This window comes from Misgurnus anguillicaudatus, chromosome 16 (genome assembly GCF_027580225.2).
Source record: "Misgurnus anguillicaudatus chromosome 16, ASM2758022v2, whole genome shotgun sequence".
Taxonomy (NCBI): Eukaryota; Metazoa; Chordata; class Actinopteri; order Cypriniformes; family Cobitidae; genus Misgurnus; species Misgurnus anguillicaudatus.
In genome coordinates, this window is record NC_073352.2 from 28176034 (window position 1) to 28190179 (window position 14146).

The following is a 14146-nucleotide window of genomic DNA, read 5'->3' on the forward strand; positions in this document are numbered from 1 at the left end:
TATATATAACAATAAATCATTGGGGTGGTTTCCCGGACAGGGATTAGACTAGTCCTAGACTGAAATAAATATAAGACCTGTCAAAACTGGAAACAACTTGCACTGACATATCTTTAAATACATCAGTGCCCTTTGTTTTGCCTCAAAGTAATGTTTTTAGTAAGGCATGTTTGTTAAAAAAAGTTATATTTTCTAAATAAACTAAGGCCTAGTCCTGGCTTAAGCTAATCCCTGTCTGGGAAACCACCCCTATGTTACTTTATCTTGAGCATTTGTCACTCTTCTAACATGCACCTGATGATGTAAACATCAGAGTTCAGTGTTCAGCGTGACCTGACCTGGACTCACTACTGGACTGTGGTGTGATGTTGATGGCTTTTACTCTTGTAATTTGGACTGAATATTTCACTGCCACGTCTATGTATCATTTAAACCAGTTAAACAAACACCAGAGTAAGCTAATGATTTACAAAGATGAAAGATTTCAGGATGAATTATGGCACACAAATGTAGACATGCAGACAGTGTACATCAGTTTACTATGTGTGTGTGTGTGTGTGTGTGTGTGTGTGTGTTTATATACACATGTGCTCTTTAATTTACCACCTTTTATTTAATTTACCATTTTCTTTTTTTGAAAGGTTTTATTTAAAATTAAACTTTAACAGCGAGGCATTCGTATAAAATATATTTTATTTAATACATTGGATGTAAGCAAATTTAAGCAAGCATCAGCATCAAAATAGTTCTGTAATGTTGGTTGCTTAAAGCACGCTGAGGCAGAGGATCCAAGTGCAGTATTTATTATTAAAGTAATTCCAAACAGACAGGTACAAACCTAATCTAGTACAGGCAGACACAAACAGGAACAGAGCATTACATAAAACAATCACCAACATCAGACAAGGCAAACACTGGGGTTAAATACGCTAGGAAATGAGAAACACCTGGGGGAACAATCAGCATGCAGACCAATGAAACAAAGAACTACAAAACATGGCAGACATGGACAAGACTTCAAAATAGGAGACATACACAGGGGAACACAGAACATGACAAGTACGAAACAGAAAACAAAAAATGGTATAGATTAATTGATTCTACACTTTAAATGATGCGAAACTTTAAATGCTCTCATTTTTTGCAACTTGATTACAATAAAATAAATGATTGTAAGTGTACTGGTAGTACTAGTGGTACATAAAAATATGATTGTACATAGTTATCATTAGTTACAGGAGATGATCATGGCATTGCCATCCAGTACCATAATAGGCCTACCATTATTTTTTGTAAGTGGTGTTTTGTTGTAAAATTCAAAGGATTAATTGCAAATATCAGAAGTAACCCTGAAGGAATTCTGCATAACTTGTCACTAAGGTCACATTTACATTGCATGTTTGAAGTGATTTTTTTGTGGCACAGATTGGATTTGTCCCACAAACGTGTAAAAGCGCATAGATTTCGATCAGTTTCAGACTTCATTCATATGTGGAATAAAATCTGATATAAATATCGGATACAAGCATTCACGTCCACAATGTAAGCGGACAGTCGGATATTCCCATATGAAGATGTGGTGCGTCATTTAAAATGCGACTCTGACAAATGACGTCAACTCAGATGTATGTCATGATTTGGGACAAATATGATGTTATTTAATGTTAAACTATGTGAGTGGCGCTCTGTGCCGCGACTGGGATTTGAGCAACTTCCTGAGTTAAAGCTGGGCGCCGCGGACATGCGCCACCTGTCGGTGCCGATGTGCGTATAGTCATGGAAAACAATGTGTTCGATTTTTTTAGAACGGCAAGTGTTTTTGACAAGTGTTTAGTGATATTGCATACAATTTGCTTTTAAAAGATGATGTAAGAGGGTCATCCAAAAAATCGGATACAGGCAACAAATCGGAATTGGGCATCAAGATATATGCAGTGTAAATCCAGCCTTGTTCATTTGTTTATGTCTTTGTAATGTCACTAGATGGCAGCATATTTCATATTTTCTGTCAAGAACCCAATGTCTGTAATTGAGTTAATCAGATTTGTGCACTGTATGGTGTAGTGTATTATACTGCCATTTAATTGATATCAAATTCAGCCGACCCTACGCTGATGATTAATCCAATGTTACTGCTCAGATTGGCATGGAAATAAGCCTTTGTTATTTACTACCCTGTCTGTCACACACACACGCACGCACGCACGCACACACACACACACACACACACACAGGCTTTAGTGTAGGCATCTCTGGCAATGTGCACTGTTTATCACTGTCATTTATTGCTGTTTTGGGGGAAGGTACGCTGCCGTCTAAACCACACACCTCAGCAAAAACAGCAGGAGAGAGACAAGTTTGTTTGCATGCTACAGAATGTGCACACGGGAGAAAGTGTGCATGTGTTTATTTAAGTGACTATGATAAAGAATGGTTGAGTGAAATAAACAATAAATAAACAAATTAATGATCTTGCGGCAGTAAATGTGCCAGTCCTAACACCAGAAGCTCTTCACTTCATTTTATAACGACTGAGCATTATTAAGGATGGCGGGACGTTGTTTACAAGACCCAAGAGCAGCAGAACAAAACTAGATTTTCCTGAAGAAAATGTAAGCGGTGCTTGCATGAGCAAAACTCATCACCACGATGCTACAAAGGTGTGCATGGATTTAACTTTATGCTTGTTTTTAGAAATATATGCAGATCTCTAACAAACAAGCTGCATTGTTTGAGGATTTAAGTCATTTTCAGATATATAAGGTTTTAAAGAACCACAAACAAATTGTGATGCTTATTAAACTGTATAATTGTTCTGCATTTGTATTTGCATTGTGATTCAGATCAGACTGACATTACTGAAGAGCATCTCTAGCGGTCAAGTGTGTGACAGGATTACGTACGTTTGTCATTTACAAATATCTCGATTGGCTTTACATTCTCTGTTACACCTACATGATACTTGCCATAGAAGAACTGTTTTTGGCTAAATGCTTCATAACCTTAAACCTTTAAAGGTGCAGTGTGCAAGTTTTAGCAGCATCTAGCAGTGAGGTTGCGAATTACAACCAATGGCTTAGTCCACTGCTCACCCCTTGCTTTTGAAACACAGAGAGAGGCTACGGTAGCTGCCACCGGACAAACACATCATCGTCGGAGACAACTTAGTAAAAAAACTGTCTGTTAAGGGCTCCTGTAGAAAAATGGCGGCACAAAATGGTGACTTCCATGTAAGGGGACCCTCTTTGTACGTAGATAAAAATGTCTCGTTCTAAGATAATAAACACATAACAGTTCATTATGAAAGGTCTTTATACACCACTGATAATATAGTTTTGTATATTATTTAGCATTTCTGTCAAGAGATCCTTCTAAAAATTACACACTGCACCTTTAACATCTAAAGACACCTACTGTTTCACAAAAGGTTATTTGTAGTGAAATTTTTTTGTTTTAGTTTAATGGGGATAAAAATAGAGTTTGGTTTTTTTCAGTGGTTGACACACGGCTTTCTAAAATGCTAGATTCTGATTGGCCAGTCGTGACATTCCAAGGTTCATTTTTTTTCAAATAACTACCACTCAAAACTAATAACATATGGCTAGAAATCATTTTGACAGGTACAGTTTAATATTACACAAAAAATAAATATAGGCTAAATATGTCTCTTAATAACATGACATTATATTTACAAAGGATTAAACCAAATAGTGTGTTCGTGACATTTGAGCATTTATCTTAAAGGAAAACACCACCGTTTTTCAATATTTTACTATGTTCTTACCTCAACTTAGACGAATTAATACATACCTATCTTTTATCAATGCGTGCACTTAATCTTTGTACAGCGCGTCGTGAACAAGCGTGCCACACAAGCCCTGAAAAGTGAAGCCAAAACGTCTCGATCGCCCCCCCCCCCCCCAGTGACTGGTCCCAGTATAGGTAATAAGCCCCACCTCCCCCATGTTATTCAATAGGACTTGAGACCAACTAAACAGTTTAATTACACTTCAATTATCTTTTTTTCCGAAACTTGTTTCTGTCACTTTCTGTAGTTTTTATCACGCTGATGTAAATTCAAGTTTTTGTTTTTAAAATAAGTTTTTAGTTAGTTATTTAATGCTATAAAAATGGTGGTGTCACGTCATGATTGACAGCTGTGATATGCGCATTCTGCGAGGGCGGGGCCTTGATTTCACGGATTTACTTCCTGCTCAGACTCATGACCCAAAATGTCAGCGCCGTATCGGGACCCTGGTGGCTTCACTTTTCACCAATGAAAGAGAGCAAACGGCATTTTCCATCTTTTTTTACAGTCTATGGTCGTGAATGTGTTAGCATTTAGCTAGCACCATTCATTCCTTAGGATCCACACAGGGATGAATTCAGAAGCCACTTCCATGTTTTCCCGTTACATGAGTATACACGAGTATAAGATCATTACTCCTGACTACTCCCCCTCTCGCTCAAACTTCTGTCAATATTACTATGCCCGAGGTTGAAGTGCTGCAAACTAAGTGCTCTTCCACCATAAAATATAGTTCTCATTTTTTATCCGCTTAAAAAATCACCACATTTTATTTTGTGCCACCATACTTACTCTAACTACTTATGTAACAGTCTTTAAAGGTGCAGTGTGTAATTTTTAGAAGGATCTCTTGACAGAAATGCAAAATAATACACAAAACTATATTATCAGGGGTGTTTAAAGACCTTTTTATAATGAATCGTTATGCTTTTATTACCTTATAATGACACTTTTTTATCTACATACACTGAGGGCCTCGTACGTGGAAGTCGCCATTTTGTGCCGCCATGTTTCTACAGAAGCCCTTAACGGACAAACTTTTTTACTAAGTTGTCTCCGACGATGACATGTTTTTCCGGTGGCGGCTACAGTAGCTTCTCTATGTGTTTTAAAAGCGAGGGGTGAGCAGTGGACTGAGCATCACTAGATGCTGCTAAAATTTACACACTGCACCTTTAAGTAGGGAAAACATGGAAGTGTTTGGTAGTTTCTAAATTCATCCCTGTTTGGATCCTAAGGAATGAATCGGGCTAGGCTAAATGATAACACATTCACAAGGCACTGCACAAAGATTAAGTGCACGCGTTGAAAAAAGATAGGTATGTATAAATCCGTCTAAGTTAAGGTAAGAACATAGTAAAATATTGAAAAACAGTGGTGTTTTCCTTTATTTAAAAGGGTTTTCCTCCCTAAAGGTCTGCATTCGTTAAAAAAGCAAATAAAATATATCAAACAATTTTTAATGCTGCTTACCATTTATGAGCAGGTTGTTATCGTGAAATAAGCCCCTTTGTGATACAAGATCACACTGTCGGGCTTGTTTTTGCAATAACAAACTGCTGCTTATACATTATCCTCTACATATTTCAGAAGGAACTCATGGTGTTAAAATGTCTAAGCAGTTCTGTTATAGGCTAATATGTTTTACTTCTGGGTCCTGCATGAGATGAGCATCTGTGATTGATATGAAGAGGTAATGCTAATGTGTACAATCTTAAAAAATGCTGATTTGGGTAAAATATGGATACATGCTAGTCTAAATTACTCCATATTTTACCCAACTATGAGTTAAAAACAACTCAGTGTAGCTGTCTCCAAACCTCTTTGAAATAAATTGAGTTTTGTCTACAGTAAAAAGTTGCACAATAAATTGGATTTTAGATTTCATTATTGTCAAGGATTTTCACCGCCATGACATGTTAACTATAGCTCCTCATGCGGCACTGCTTGGGATTCAGCAGCATGTATGCATTGCATCGCATTATAAATATTGTGCTGACATGTAACGTAACGATGCGTGAAACTGATCTACTGCAGCTACAAGCGTTCGCGTAATACACTTGCACATAACATGTTTTGGACCTTTGAGTGCTATAATTTTTCAGATTTGTTCTTTTGTCAGGTCATAAGCAGTAAATAAATGTGAAATCATAATTTGAGGAATATTTTAGAGCCGAGTTTCCAGCTGGAGAACCCAACACCTCTGAGATCTCTTTCTTCAATTTATCACACACGTTGCCGAAGTCTTCACCTTGTGTTTAATTAACCTTCATCACAGCGCACCAAACAAATCAGCACAGCCGTAGGAGAAAGCTGCTGGAGTGACATGTGGGATTTTAAAGCAGGTGCATAAACTGCAGTGTGTTTGACTGAATCCTCTCGTTCAGATCTGGACTCTGACAGTCGGTCTCATGACGGCTGTTTATGCAGAGCAGAGTTTTCAGCTCTCTGTTTATGTGTTTTATTGTCATTATGTAGACACCTTTAAGAGACAAAACTGAATGTTGCTTACTGGTCTCTTGAAAATCACAAATCAGTGAGTCTCTCTCTTCCTCTCTCTCTCTATTTACACATCCATTATGAGTTTTTCTTTTCGGTTTTCTCTCTTCATGCCTCAGAATAGAAATCTGCTCACACATATGACATGTTAGAAAGTGAGAGAGAAATGTGTTAAGAGTTAAATATTGTAAGGAAACAGTTCAAGAAATAAATCTAAACGACTCTAAAAAACAGAAAACACTATGAAATAATTGTACTATTTAAATGTTATTTCCCTGGTTTCACAGACAAGGCTAAAATACATGTTGAGCTGTCTCAACTAATAATAACTTAACAACTGACAGATCTTAAAATATATGCTTAAAAAAAACTAAGGCCTGGTTTTAGCTAAGCCTGTGAAACCAGTGGCATTTATGCTGCCTAGAAACCATCCTACATTTTATCTAACGATCGTTTATCAAAAATGCGTACGTGTGATTAATTAACCGACAGTACGCCCTTTGCCGTTTGCGTATGCACAATTTACAATCAAATCTGTACGTACGCACGCTTTATAAATGTGGCCCCAGGCCATTGTGTCTGTATAGTACTTACTGAGTTCGAATGGGTCAGTAACGTTTAGTTTATATTTATCTGGATATAGACCATAGACTGTAAAAAAAATGAACGTAGTGTCCGTGGCGTCACCTATAGGTTTCTGAAGATCGTTTTTTTAAGCCAATAGCCAATCTAATCACTCGCGGATATCTGAAAATGGGTAAAGAGGCGGGACGTGGGTGAAGCTGAGGTGGCTGGTTGCTGAAACCACGCCCGCCTAGCTCGACTCTAGTGACAGCAGTGGCTGTTCAACCGTCACTCAACTGGCCACGCCCTTAATTAGGCAGAACTTTAAACGAATAGAGACAGAGCGCAGTTATGCAAATTTGAAAAACACGCCCACCGGGGGGGAATTCAACCGTCTCCATTGACTTTGTATTGCGAGAAGCCGCCTCCTTGTCATTTCTGGCTTATAACAAAAAACTGAATAATGCCTAAAAGCTGCTGTGTGACAATATGTACAGCTAACAAGCCAAAGAACCCAGAAATAAGTTTTTATAAGCTGTCAAGCCGTAAAACCCAGTCTTTAAGGAGAATAAAGTGGATCGCCGACTACGTTTCCCCCTATTGGACGCAGTTTTACTAATAGGAGTACTATGAAAAGTTGCCTGTATCCATGTTTGTGTCTTTAAACGCTCGTTTTTTGGGGTCGACAGCTTATAAAAACTTATTTACAGATTAAACTTAAAAACAGAATAATACCTAAAAGCTGCTATGTGACAAGGTGTACATCTAACAAGCAAAAAAAAAAACCGTTTTTATAAACTGTCGACTTCAAAAAACGAGCGTCCCTTCTAGCGGCCAGTCGATGAATTGCAGTTTAAATCACTTCCGTATTGGCCTCGTCAGAGAGATCGGAAGGTTGCCCCTCGGTAGACCAATAATTATGTCGTGTTAAAGCAGCTAGATAACTAAATCAAACTCTTTGATATTTTGTGTATTGGAGCTGTTATACTGTATACTGTAGTAATCTCTGTTAAAGGTGCTGTAGAATGTAAAACTGTATTTACTGTAGATTAATAATAAGTTGTCTACATGGTAATGACATTTTGTGAGCCTCAAACACTATTGTTTTCTTCTTCTTATGTAATCATTGTTCATGCAAAAGACACATTAAATTAAGTACAATGTAACAATGCTAAAAACAAAGTTTACAATATACTAGTTGATGCTATAGCGTTTAGGCTGAAGTTCTACTATTGACATTATAGTCACATTTTGCAGGTCCATACTGAAAAAAATTCCAATTTTTGAATAATTGATTTTTCCTTTATACAGGCTAACATAAGGTCTGTTTACACACACACACACACACGCACGCATGCACGCACGCACACACACGTTGGTGTTTGTGGTTTACGGGGACATCTACATAGACGCAATGCATTTTATACTGTCCAAACTGTTATATTCTATTCCCCTAACCTACCCCAATCCCTAACCCCAATGTCACAAAAACCTGTTGCCAGTCTTTAATCTATGAAAAACTACCGTTTAGTATGTTTTTTTAGCTTTTCCGTTTATGGGGACACTCTCTGTGTCCCCGTAAACCACCTTTATAGCATAATAAACATGTCATTATACACCAAATATGTCCTTGTAAACCACATAGACCACCCCCCCCCCCACACACACACAATCTGACACACACAATCTGACACACAGGGGTCTTGAAAACTGTTAACATTAAATACATCAAACCATTTAGGACACAACATCCCTCACAAACACACACACACACACACACACACACACACACACACACTCCTCCTTTAGTGAGAAACGTGCTTATCAAAATTAAACACATAAATTAACACAGTTTGCAGAGAGAGAGAGAAAGAGAGAGAGAGAGAGAGAGAGAGAGAGAGAGATTGCTCTGCTCCCAGTGTTGCAATATATGAAATATTATTATTTGGTGCAATTAAATTCCTGCTTTATGGATCACTTCTGAAATGCTGAAATGCACATGGCTTCCCTAAATATCATCTTTCTCTACAGTAAATCTATATACTTACTGATTCATTAAAAGAATGCCAAAGAATGCATTGAAATAATATGTTAAATTGTTCTCTGGTATCTACATAGAGGGTATGTAACTTTATTACAGTTTTTTACAGACGCTAGGACACATTTCTCAATACCCAGGTCACTTTTGCAAAACTCTTCACACAGTGAGCACAACAGAAGTCTATGTGGGCTAAACTAAGGATCAATTATCATTGCTTTGGCACAAAATGAATTCAATGACTACACTTCTCAAATTTCATGAATTATTTTCTCACTCAGTCACAACAACTCTTTGTACGTACAGGCCAGTTTGCAAGTGCTTATACTGTTTTCAAAACTCTTAAACTTATGTTCAAAACAATAACATGATATAAAACTGAATACGACAGCAATTTGCTACATTTCTACAGTAATATTTTAATGAAATATATTTTACATTTTAAAATTAAATGCTATAAAAACAGTTGGACCAGCCACAGCTGTCCACAGCAAAGTAAATTAGCATTACTATTGTATCTGTATCAGTAGATGGTGTGTATACAAATTCTTGTATTTTGGAATTACGCAGTGCAAAAAACTTAAAATAAATAAATGACATAAAATATTGGCAAATTCTGCATCATGTCTGATTCATTCCAGTAACATATATTGCAGAGAATTATAAACAGAGATGCGTCCTTGTTTTACACAAGAAAAAATTGTATAATGCTAAATGTTGTTAGTGTTTTTTAGGTCATTGCTTTGTGTGTGATAAAGGCTACCAACCTTTGCTAGTGTTTTGGAAGAATGAGTAGATTTGAGACCTGAATAAAGTGTTTTGGTAGTTGTTGTGCATTTTGAATGTAAAATGAACTGCTTTGCCAAGCTGAAAGTTGGTTATGAGAACTGTGTGAAGAGTTTTGCAAAAGTTACCTAAGTATTGAGAAATGTATCCTATCGTCTGTAAAAAACTGTAAGTGCAAAAATGATCTAGAGACGGTTTTACAAGTCCATTTACAACCATGGGATTTGCCTTTAGAATGAAATGGTCTATTATTACCTTATTTAACCAGGTCATAAATAATAATGTTGAGCTCTGCTCTGATTGGCTTTTTCACAGAGCAGCTCCTTCAGTAGCTTTGTGTGTGTGTGTGTGTGTGTGTGTGTGTGTGTGTGTGTGTGTGTGTGTGTGTGTGTGTGTGTGTGTGTGTGTGTGTGTGTTTTGCATCATATCTTTTTATTAGTTATAAATCACCATAATACTGCAAATCTAATCAGAACAGAGAATCAGTTAAACGGGAGAGATCTGAATGCATTACACTAATGAAAAGATTATAATATAAAACTGTTGGATGTAAATATGATTTGTTTTCTTTTAGATATGACATGGAAATGTTTACATAGGATTCAGTTGTTTATATTAGACAGTGAATTAAACATTTTCATATTTCATTTTCCATTTATTATTTCATAATTTCATTTTATTTTATTATTTTATTATCCTACTCTGTCTCTAATACTTCTGGCTCTCTTCTTCTCATTGTTTCTGTATGATATGATGTTGTGACGTGATATGTTATATGATATGATACACTATATGTGACCTTGGACCACAAAATCAACCATAATTCGCATGGGTATATTTGTAGCAATAGCCAACAAGAACAAAGATCCTTTCAGCCAAAAATCATTAAAGATCATGTCCTATAAAGATATTTTGTAAATTTCCTATCTTAAATCTATCAAAAATTTTAATTGTGAGTGATTGCAGTTGCTAAGGACTTCATTTGGACAATATTAAATGCGAGTTTCCCCATATTTAGATTTTTTGCACCGCTAGATTCCAGATTTTTAAATAGTTTTATCTCTGCCAAATATTGTCCTATCCTAACAAACCACACATCAATGCAAAGCCTATTTATTCAAATTTCATATATTGAAAAAAATGTATATATTATAAAATGATGCTATATGTAGATACTTGTTTAAATCACTCACACATGTTTACTACTATCGAACTGTAGATATATACAATAGGCTTTGTTTTCATACAGCTACTGTAATTGTAATGATAAACTAACCTAATCCCACACCTTTAAATTTATTATTCCAGATTCGTTCTTTTATTTTCCGGTGTTTTGTTTCAGATTTGTTGGTGACAAGCAGGTACAGTACGTGTTCATGCTTCAATAATTCATTACAGACTCAGTTCAGCCAAACTAATGCATAATGCTGCTCTTCAGATGGGAATGTTTATACAGTATGAAAACCTATTTCTTTCTTTCTTTCTTTTTTAATAAAAAATGACCCTAAGCAGGCCAGGTTTCCATACGACAAATCTCTTGCTGTCATTCTATATTTCTCTTTCTTCCTTCTGCCTTTCATCTACATTTAATAACTTGCTCTATTCTTCTGCAGTGATGAGACATCTTGCTGGTGGGAAGAGAAGGGTTCATCTTTCTATTAAAGGACTTATAGATAAATAGTCCTGAATATAAGTGAAAAACACACTGCAGACGCATTTCTATATGCATGAGGTTTTTAAATAAATTTTCTCTGATTATAAGCATTAATGTTTCTCCCAGCTGCAGAGAAAATTCAGGGGAAGAAATGATCTGTGTCAGCGGTAGTGCAGAAATGTCTCCCTCTTCTACTCTTGCAGTGAAGTATAAAATGAAAACAATACTTTAAGAATTAATTGAATTTACTGACAATATGAAATAACAGAAAAAGGCATTTGGTGCTTCAGGTATGATTTTGTTTTAGGATCCAGACTTCATAATGGTAACTGAATTTGACTATTACACTGCACACATTTGACATTAACAGCAAAATATTTCTCCTCATTTACAGTGATAAGGTTTGTTATGCTTTTTGTTTGCTTACTACTGCACTATTAATTTAATTATGTTGTGATTAATGATGTGATCTGCTGCTCTTTAGTGTACTAATAAAGATTAAAGTATATATAGCCAAACTAAACAAAATTACTCTACTGAATGTGAATTCATATGCACCTATTACATAACATTCAGAGTGTCTTATCTGCACAAATACAGAAAATTGCAGCTTATGCATGACTTATAGTATGACACATTACATAAAGTGTGTGTGTTTTTTTTTTTTGTAAATGTTTTAGTGTGGTGTGTATATCATGCTTAAGTAACTGTGTTTTGCAGATTTTGGGTATATACAGCACATGCAGCATCAATAATAAACAAACATCTTCACTCCAAAGGAACTGACCAGAGACAGCAGTGCTGAAAATGAGATGATGCTCTGCAGCACTAGAGAGAGAGAGAGGGAAAGAGAGAGAGAGAGAGAGAGAGAGAGAGAGAGAGAGAGAGAGACTGACGTTTGGAAGAAAGGCAGATGAAATCGGGCTGTGTGCTTCAGTTTGCCTGCTCTTCACGGGGGACTCGGACATCTTCAATTATTCATTCTTTTTCTATAGTTTTACTTTTTCTTTGGGGATTTTGTGTTCTTTCAAAGTTGAAGCGTGTTTCAGCATCTTTTTTAAGTGTGTTCGACTACATTTTCAGCCGGATTTTGCTGCAAAGTTTTGGATTTTTGTGCTTCTGATTTATTGGTTCCCCCATCACGTCTTATCCACACCTGAGCTGAAATCTAAACTGGCTTTACCAACCTTGACCGTGGTTGTGACCTTTGATCTTCACACACATCTGCTGGTCCTTAGGATGTCACGCTGTGCCAGACGCTGCAAACACGGCATAGTGAAGTTTGCTCTGTCTGTGAGTAAACTGATAACAGGGACACTTATTAAAGGTATGGAAATATTTTATTCACCTAATATACTGTATGTGTTCCTATCTGTGAAATCGAGACTGAAGTCTCATAATCTAATGAGGAGATGTGGAGACTCAAAGTTTGATACTCATTTAATATTAAAGGTGCAGTGTGTAAATTTTAGCGCATCTAGTGGTGAGGTTGCGAATTGCAACCAACGGCTCAGTCCAATGCTCACCCCTTGTTTTGAAACGCATAGAAAAGCTATGGTACCCGCCACTGGAAAAACATGTATTAACAGAGACAACTTAGTAAAAAAAAGTTTGTCCGTTAAGGGCTTCTGTAGAAACATGGCAGCACAAAAAGGCGACTTCCATGTAAGGGGACCATCTGTGTATGTAGATAAAAACTTCTCATTCTAAGGTAATAAAAACATAACAGTTCTTTATAAAAGGGTCTTTATACGCCCCTGATAATTTTGCATTTCTGTCAAGAGATCCTTCTAAAAATTACACACTGCACCTTTAAACATATCATGGTTATATTTTCACAAAATTCTAATTTACATTATGCACATTAGTTGATTTAATGTAGAAAACAGCTGGGTTTTGACAGACTGACTCACATAACTGAATAGTAATGTCCAATTTATTCATCACATACTCGCCATCATTTACAAATCTGCAGATGTCTGTTATTTTTTCCTCCATGCTATAAAAGTGAATTAGGACCAGTGATGTCCAAAAAAATGTCTAAAAGTAATGATAACATAAAAACGAATGAGATTTGAGATGCTATGCTGGCAGGAAGGATTTTCATTGAATAAAGATCGGTTTCTCGTATAAAACTGTTATGTGATTTTGTAAAATGACATGGAGGTGAGTAAATTATAGCAGGATGTTCATACTTGGGTTAAAATTTTCTTTAAAGGGGACATTTCACAAGACTTTTTTAAGATGTAAAATAAATCTTTGATGTCCCCAGAGTACGTATGTGAATTTCTTAAAATACAACATAATTGACACCTTGGTATAAGCAAAAATGTGCTGTTTTGGGTGTGTGCTTTAAAATGCAAATGAGCTGATCTCTGCACTCAATGGCAGTGCTGTGGTTGGATAGTGCAGATTAAGGGGTGGTATTATCCCCTTCTGACATCACAAGGGGAGCCAAATTTCAATGACCTATTTTTTCACATGCTTGCAGAAAATGGTTTACCAAACTAAGTTACTGGGTTGATCTTTTTCACATTTTAGGTTGATAGAAACAATGGGGACCCAATTTTAGCACTTAAACATGGAAAAAGTCAGATTTTCATGATATGTCCCCTTTAAATGAAATGATCTGCATTATTTGAAGTATGGTAACGGTTCAGTGTTGGGTTGCATGAAAGTATAACAATAAACATTATTTGGTTGATTATATGTGATGTGTTTATGATTGTGTGTGTGTGTGTGTGTGTGTGTGTGTGTGTACACACTGTCATTTAAGGTTGTGTTGTTTACTAAAGAA

The 14146-nt window shown here is 36.3% G+C and overlaps 1 protein-coding gene across 1 annotated transcript in view; it reads left to right on the plus strand.

Moving 5' to 3' along the window:
• Positions 1–12512: 12512 nt before the first annotated feature.
• kcnip1a (Kv channel interacting protein 1 a) overlaps positions 12513–14146 on the plus strand; it is a 37093-nt gene continuing 35459 nt past the window's right edge. The window contains exon 1 of the mRNA XM_055178452.2: positions 12513–12676. Within this exon, the coding sequence (XP_055034427.1) occupies positions 12589–12676 (88 nt within the window). The 5' untranslated portion in view covers positions 12513–12588. The remainder of the gene's footprint in view (positions 12677–14146) is intronic.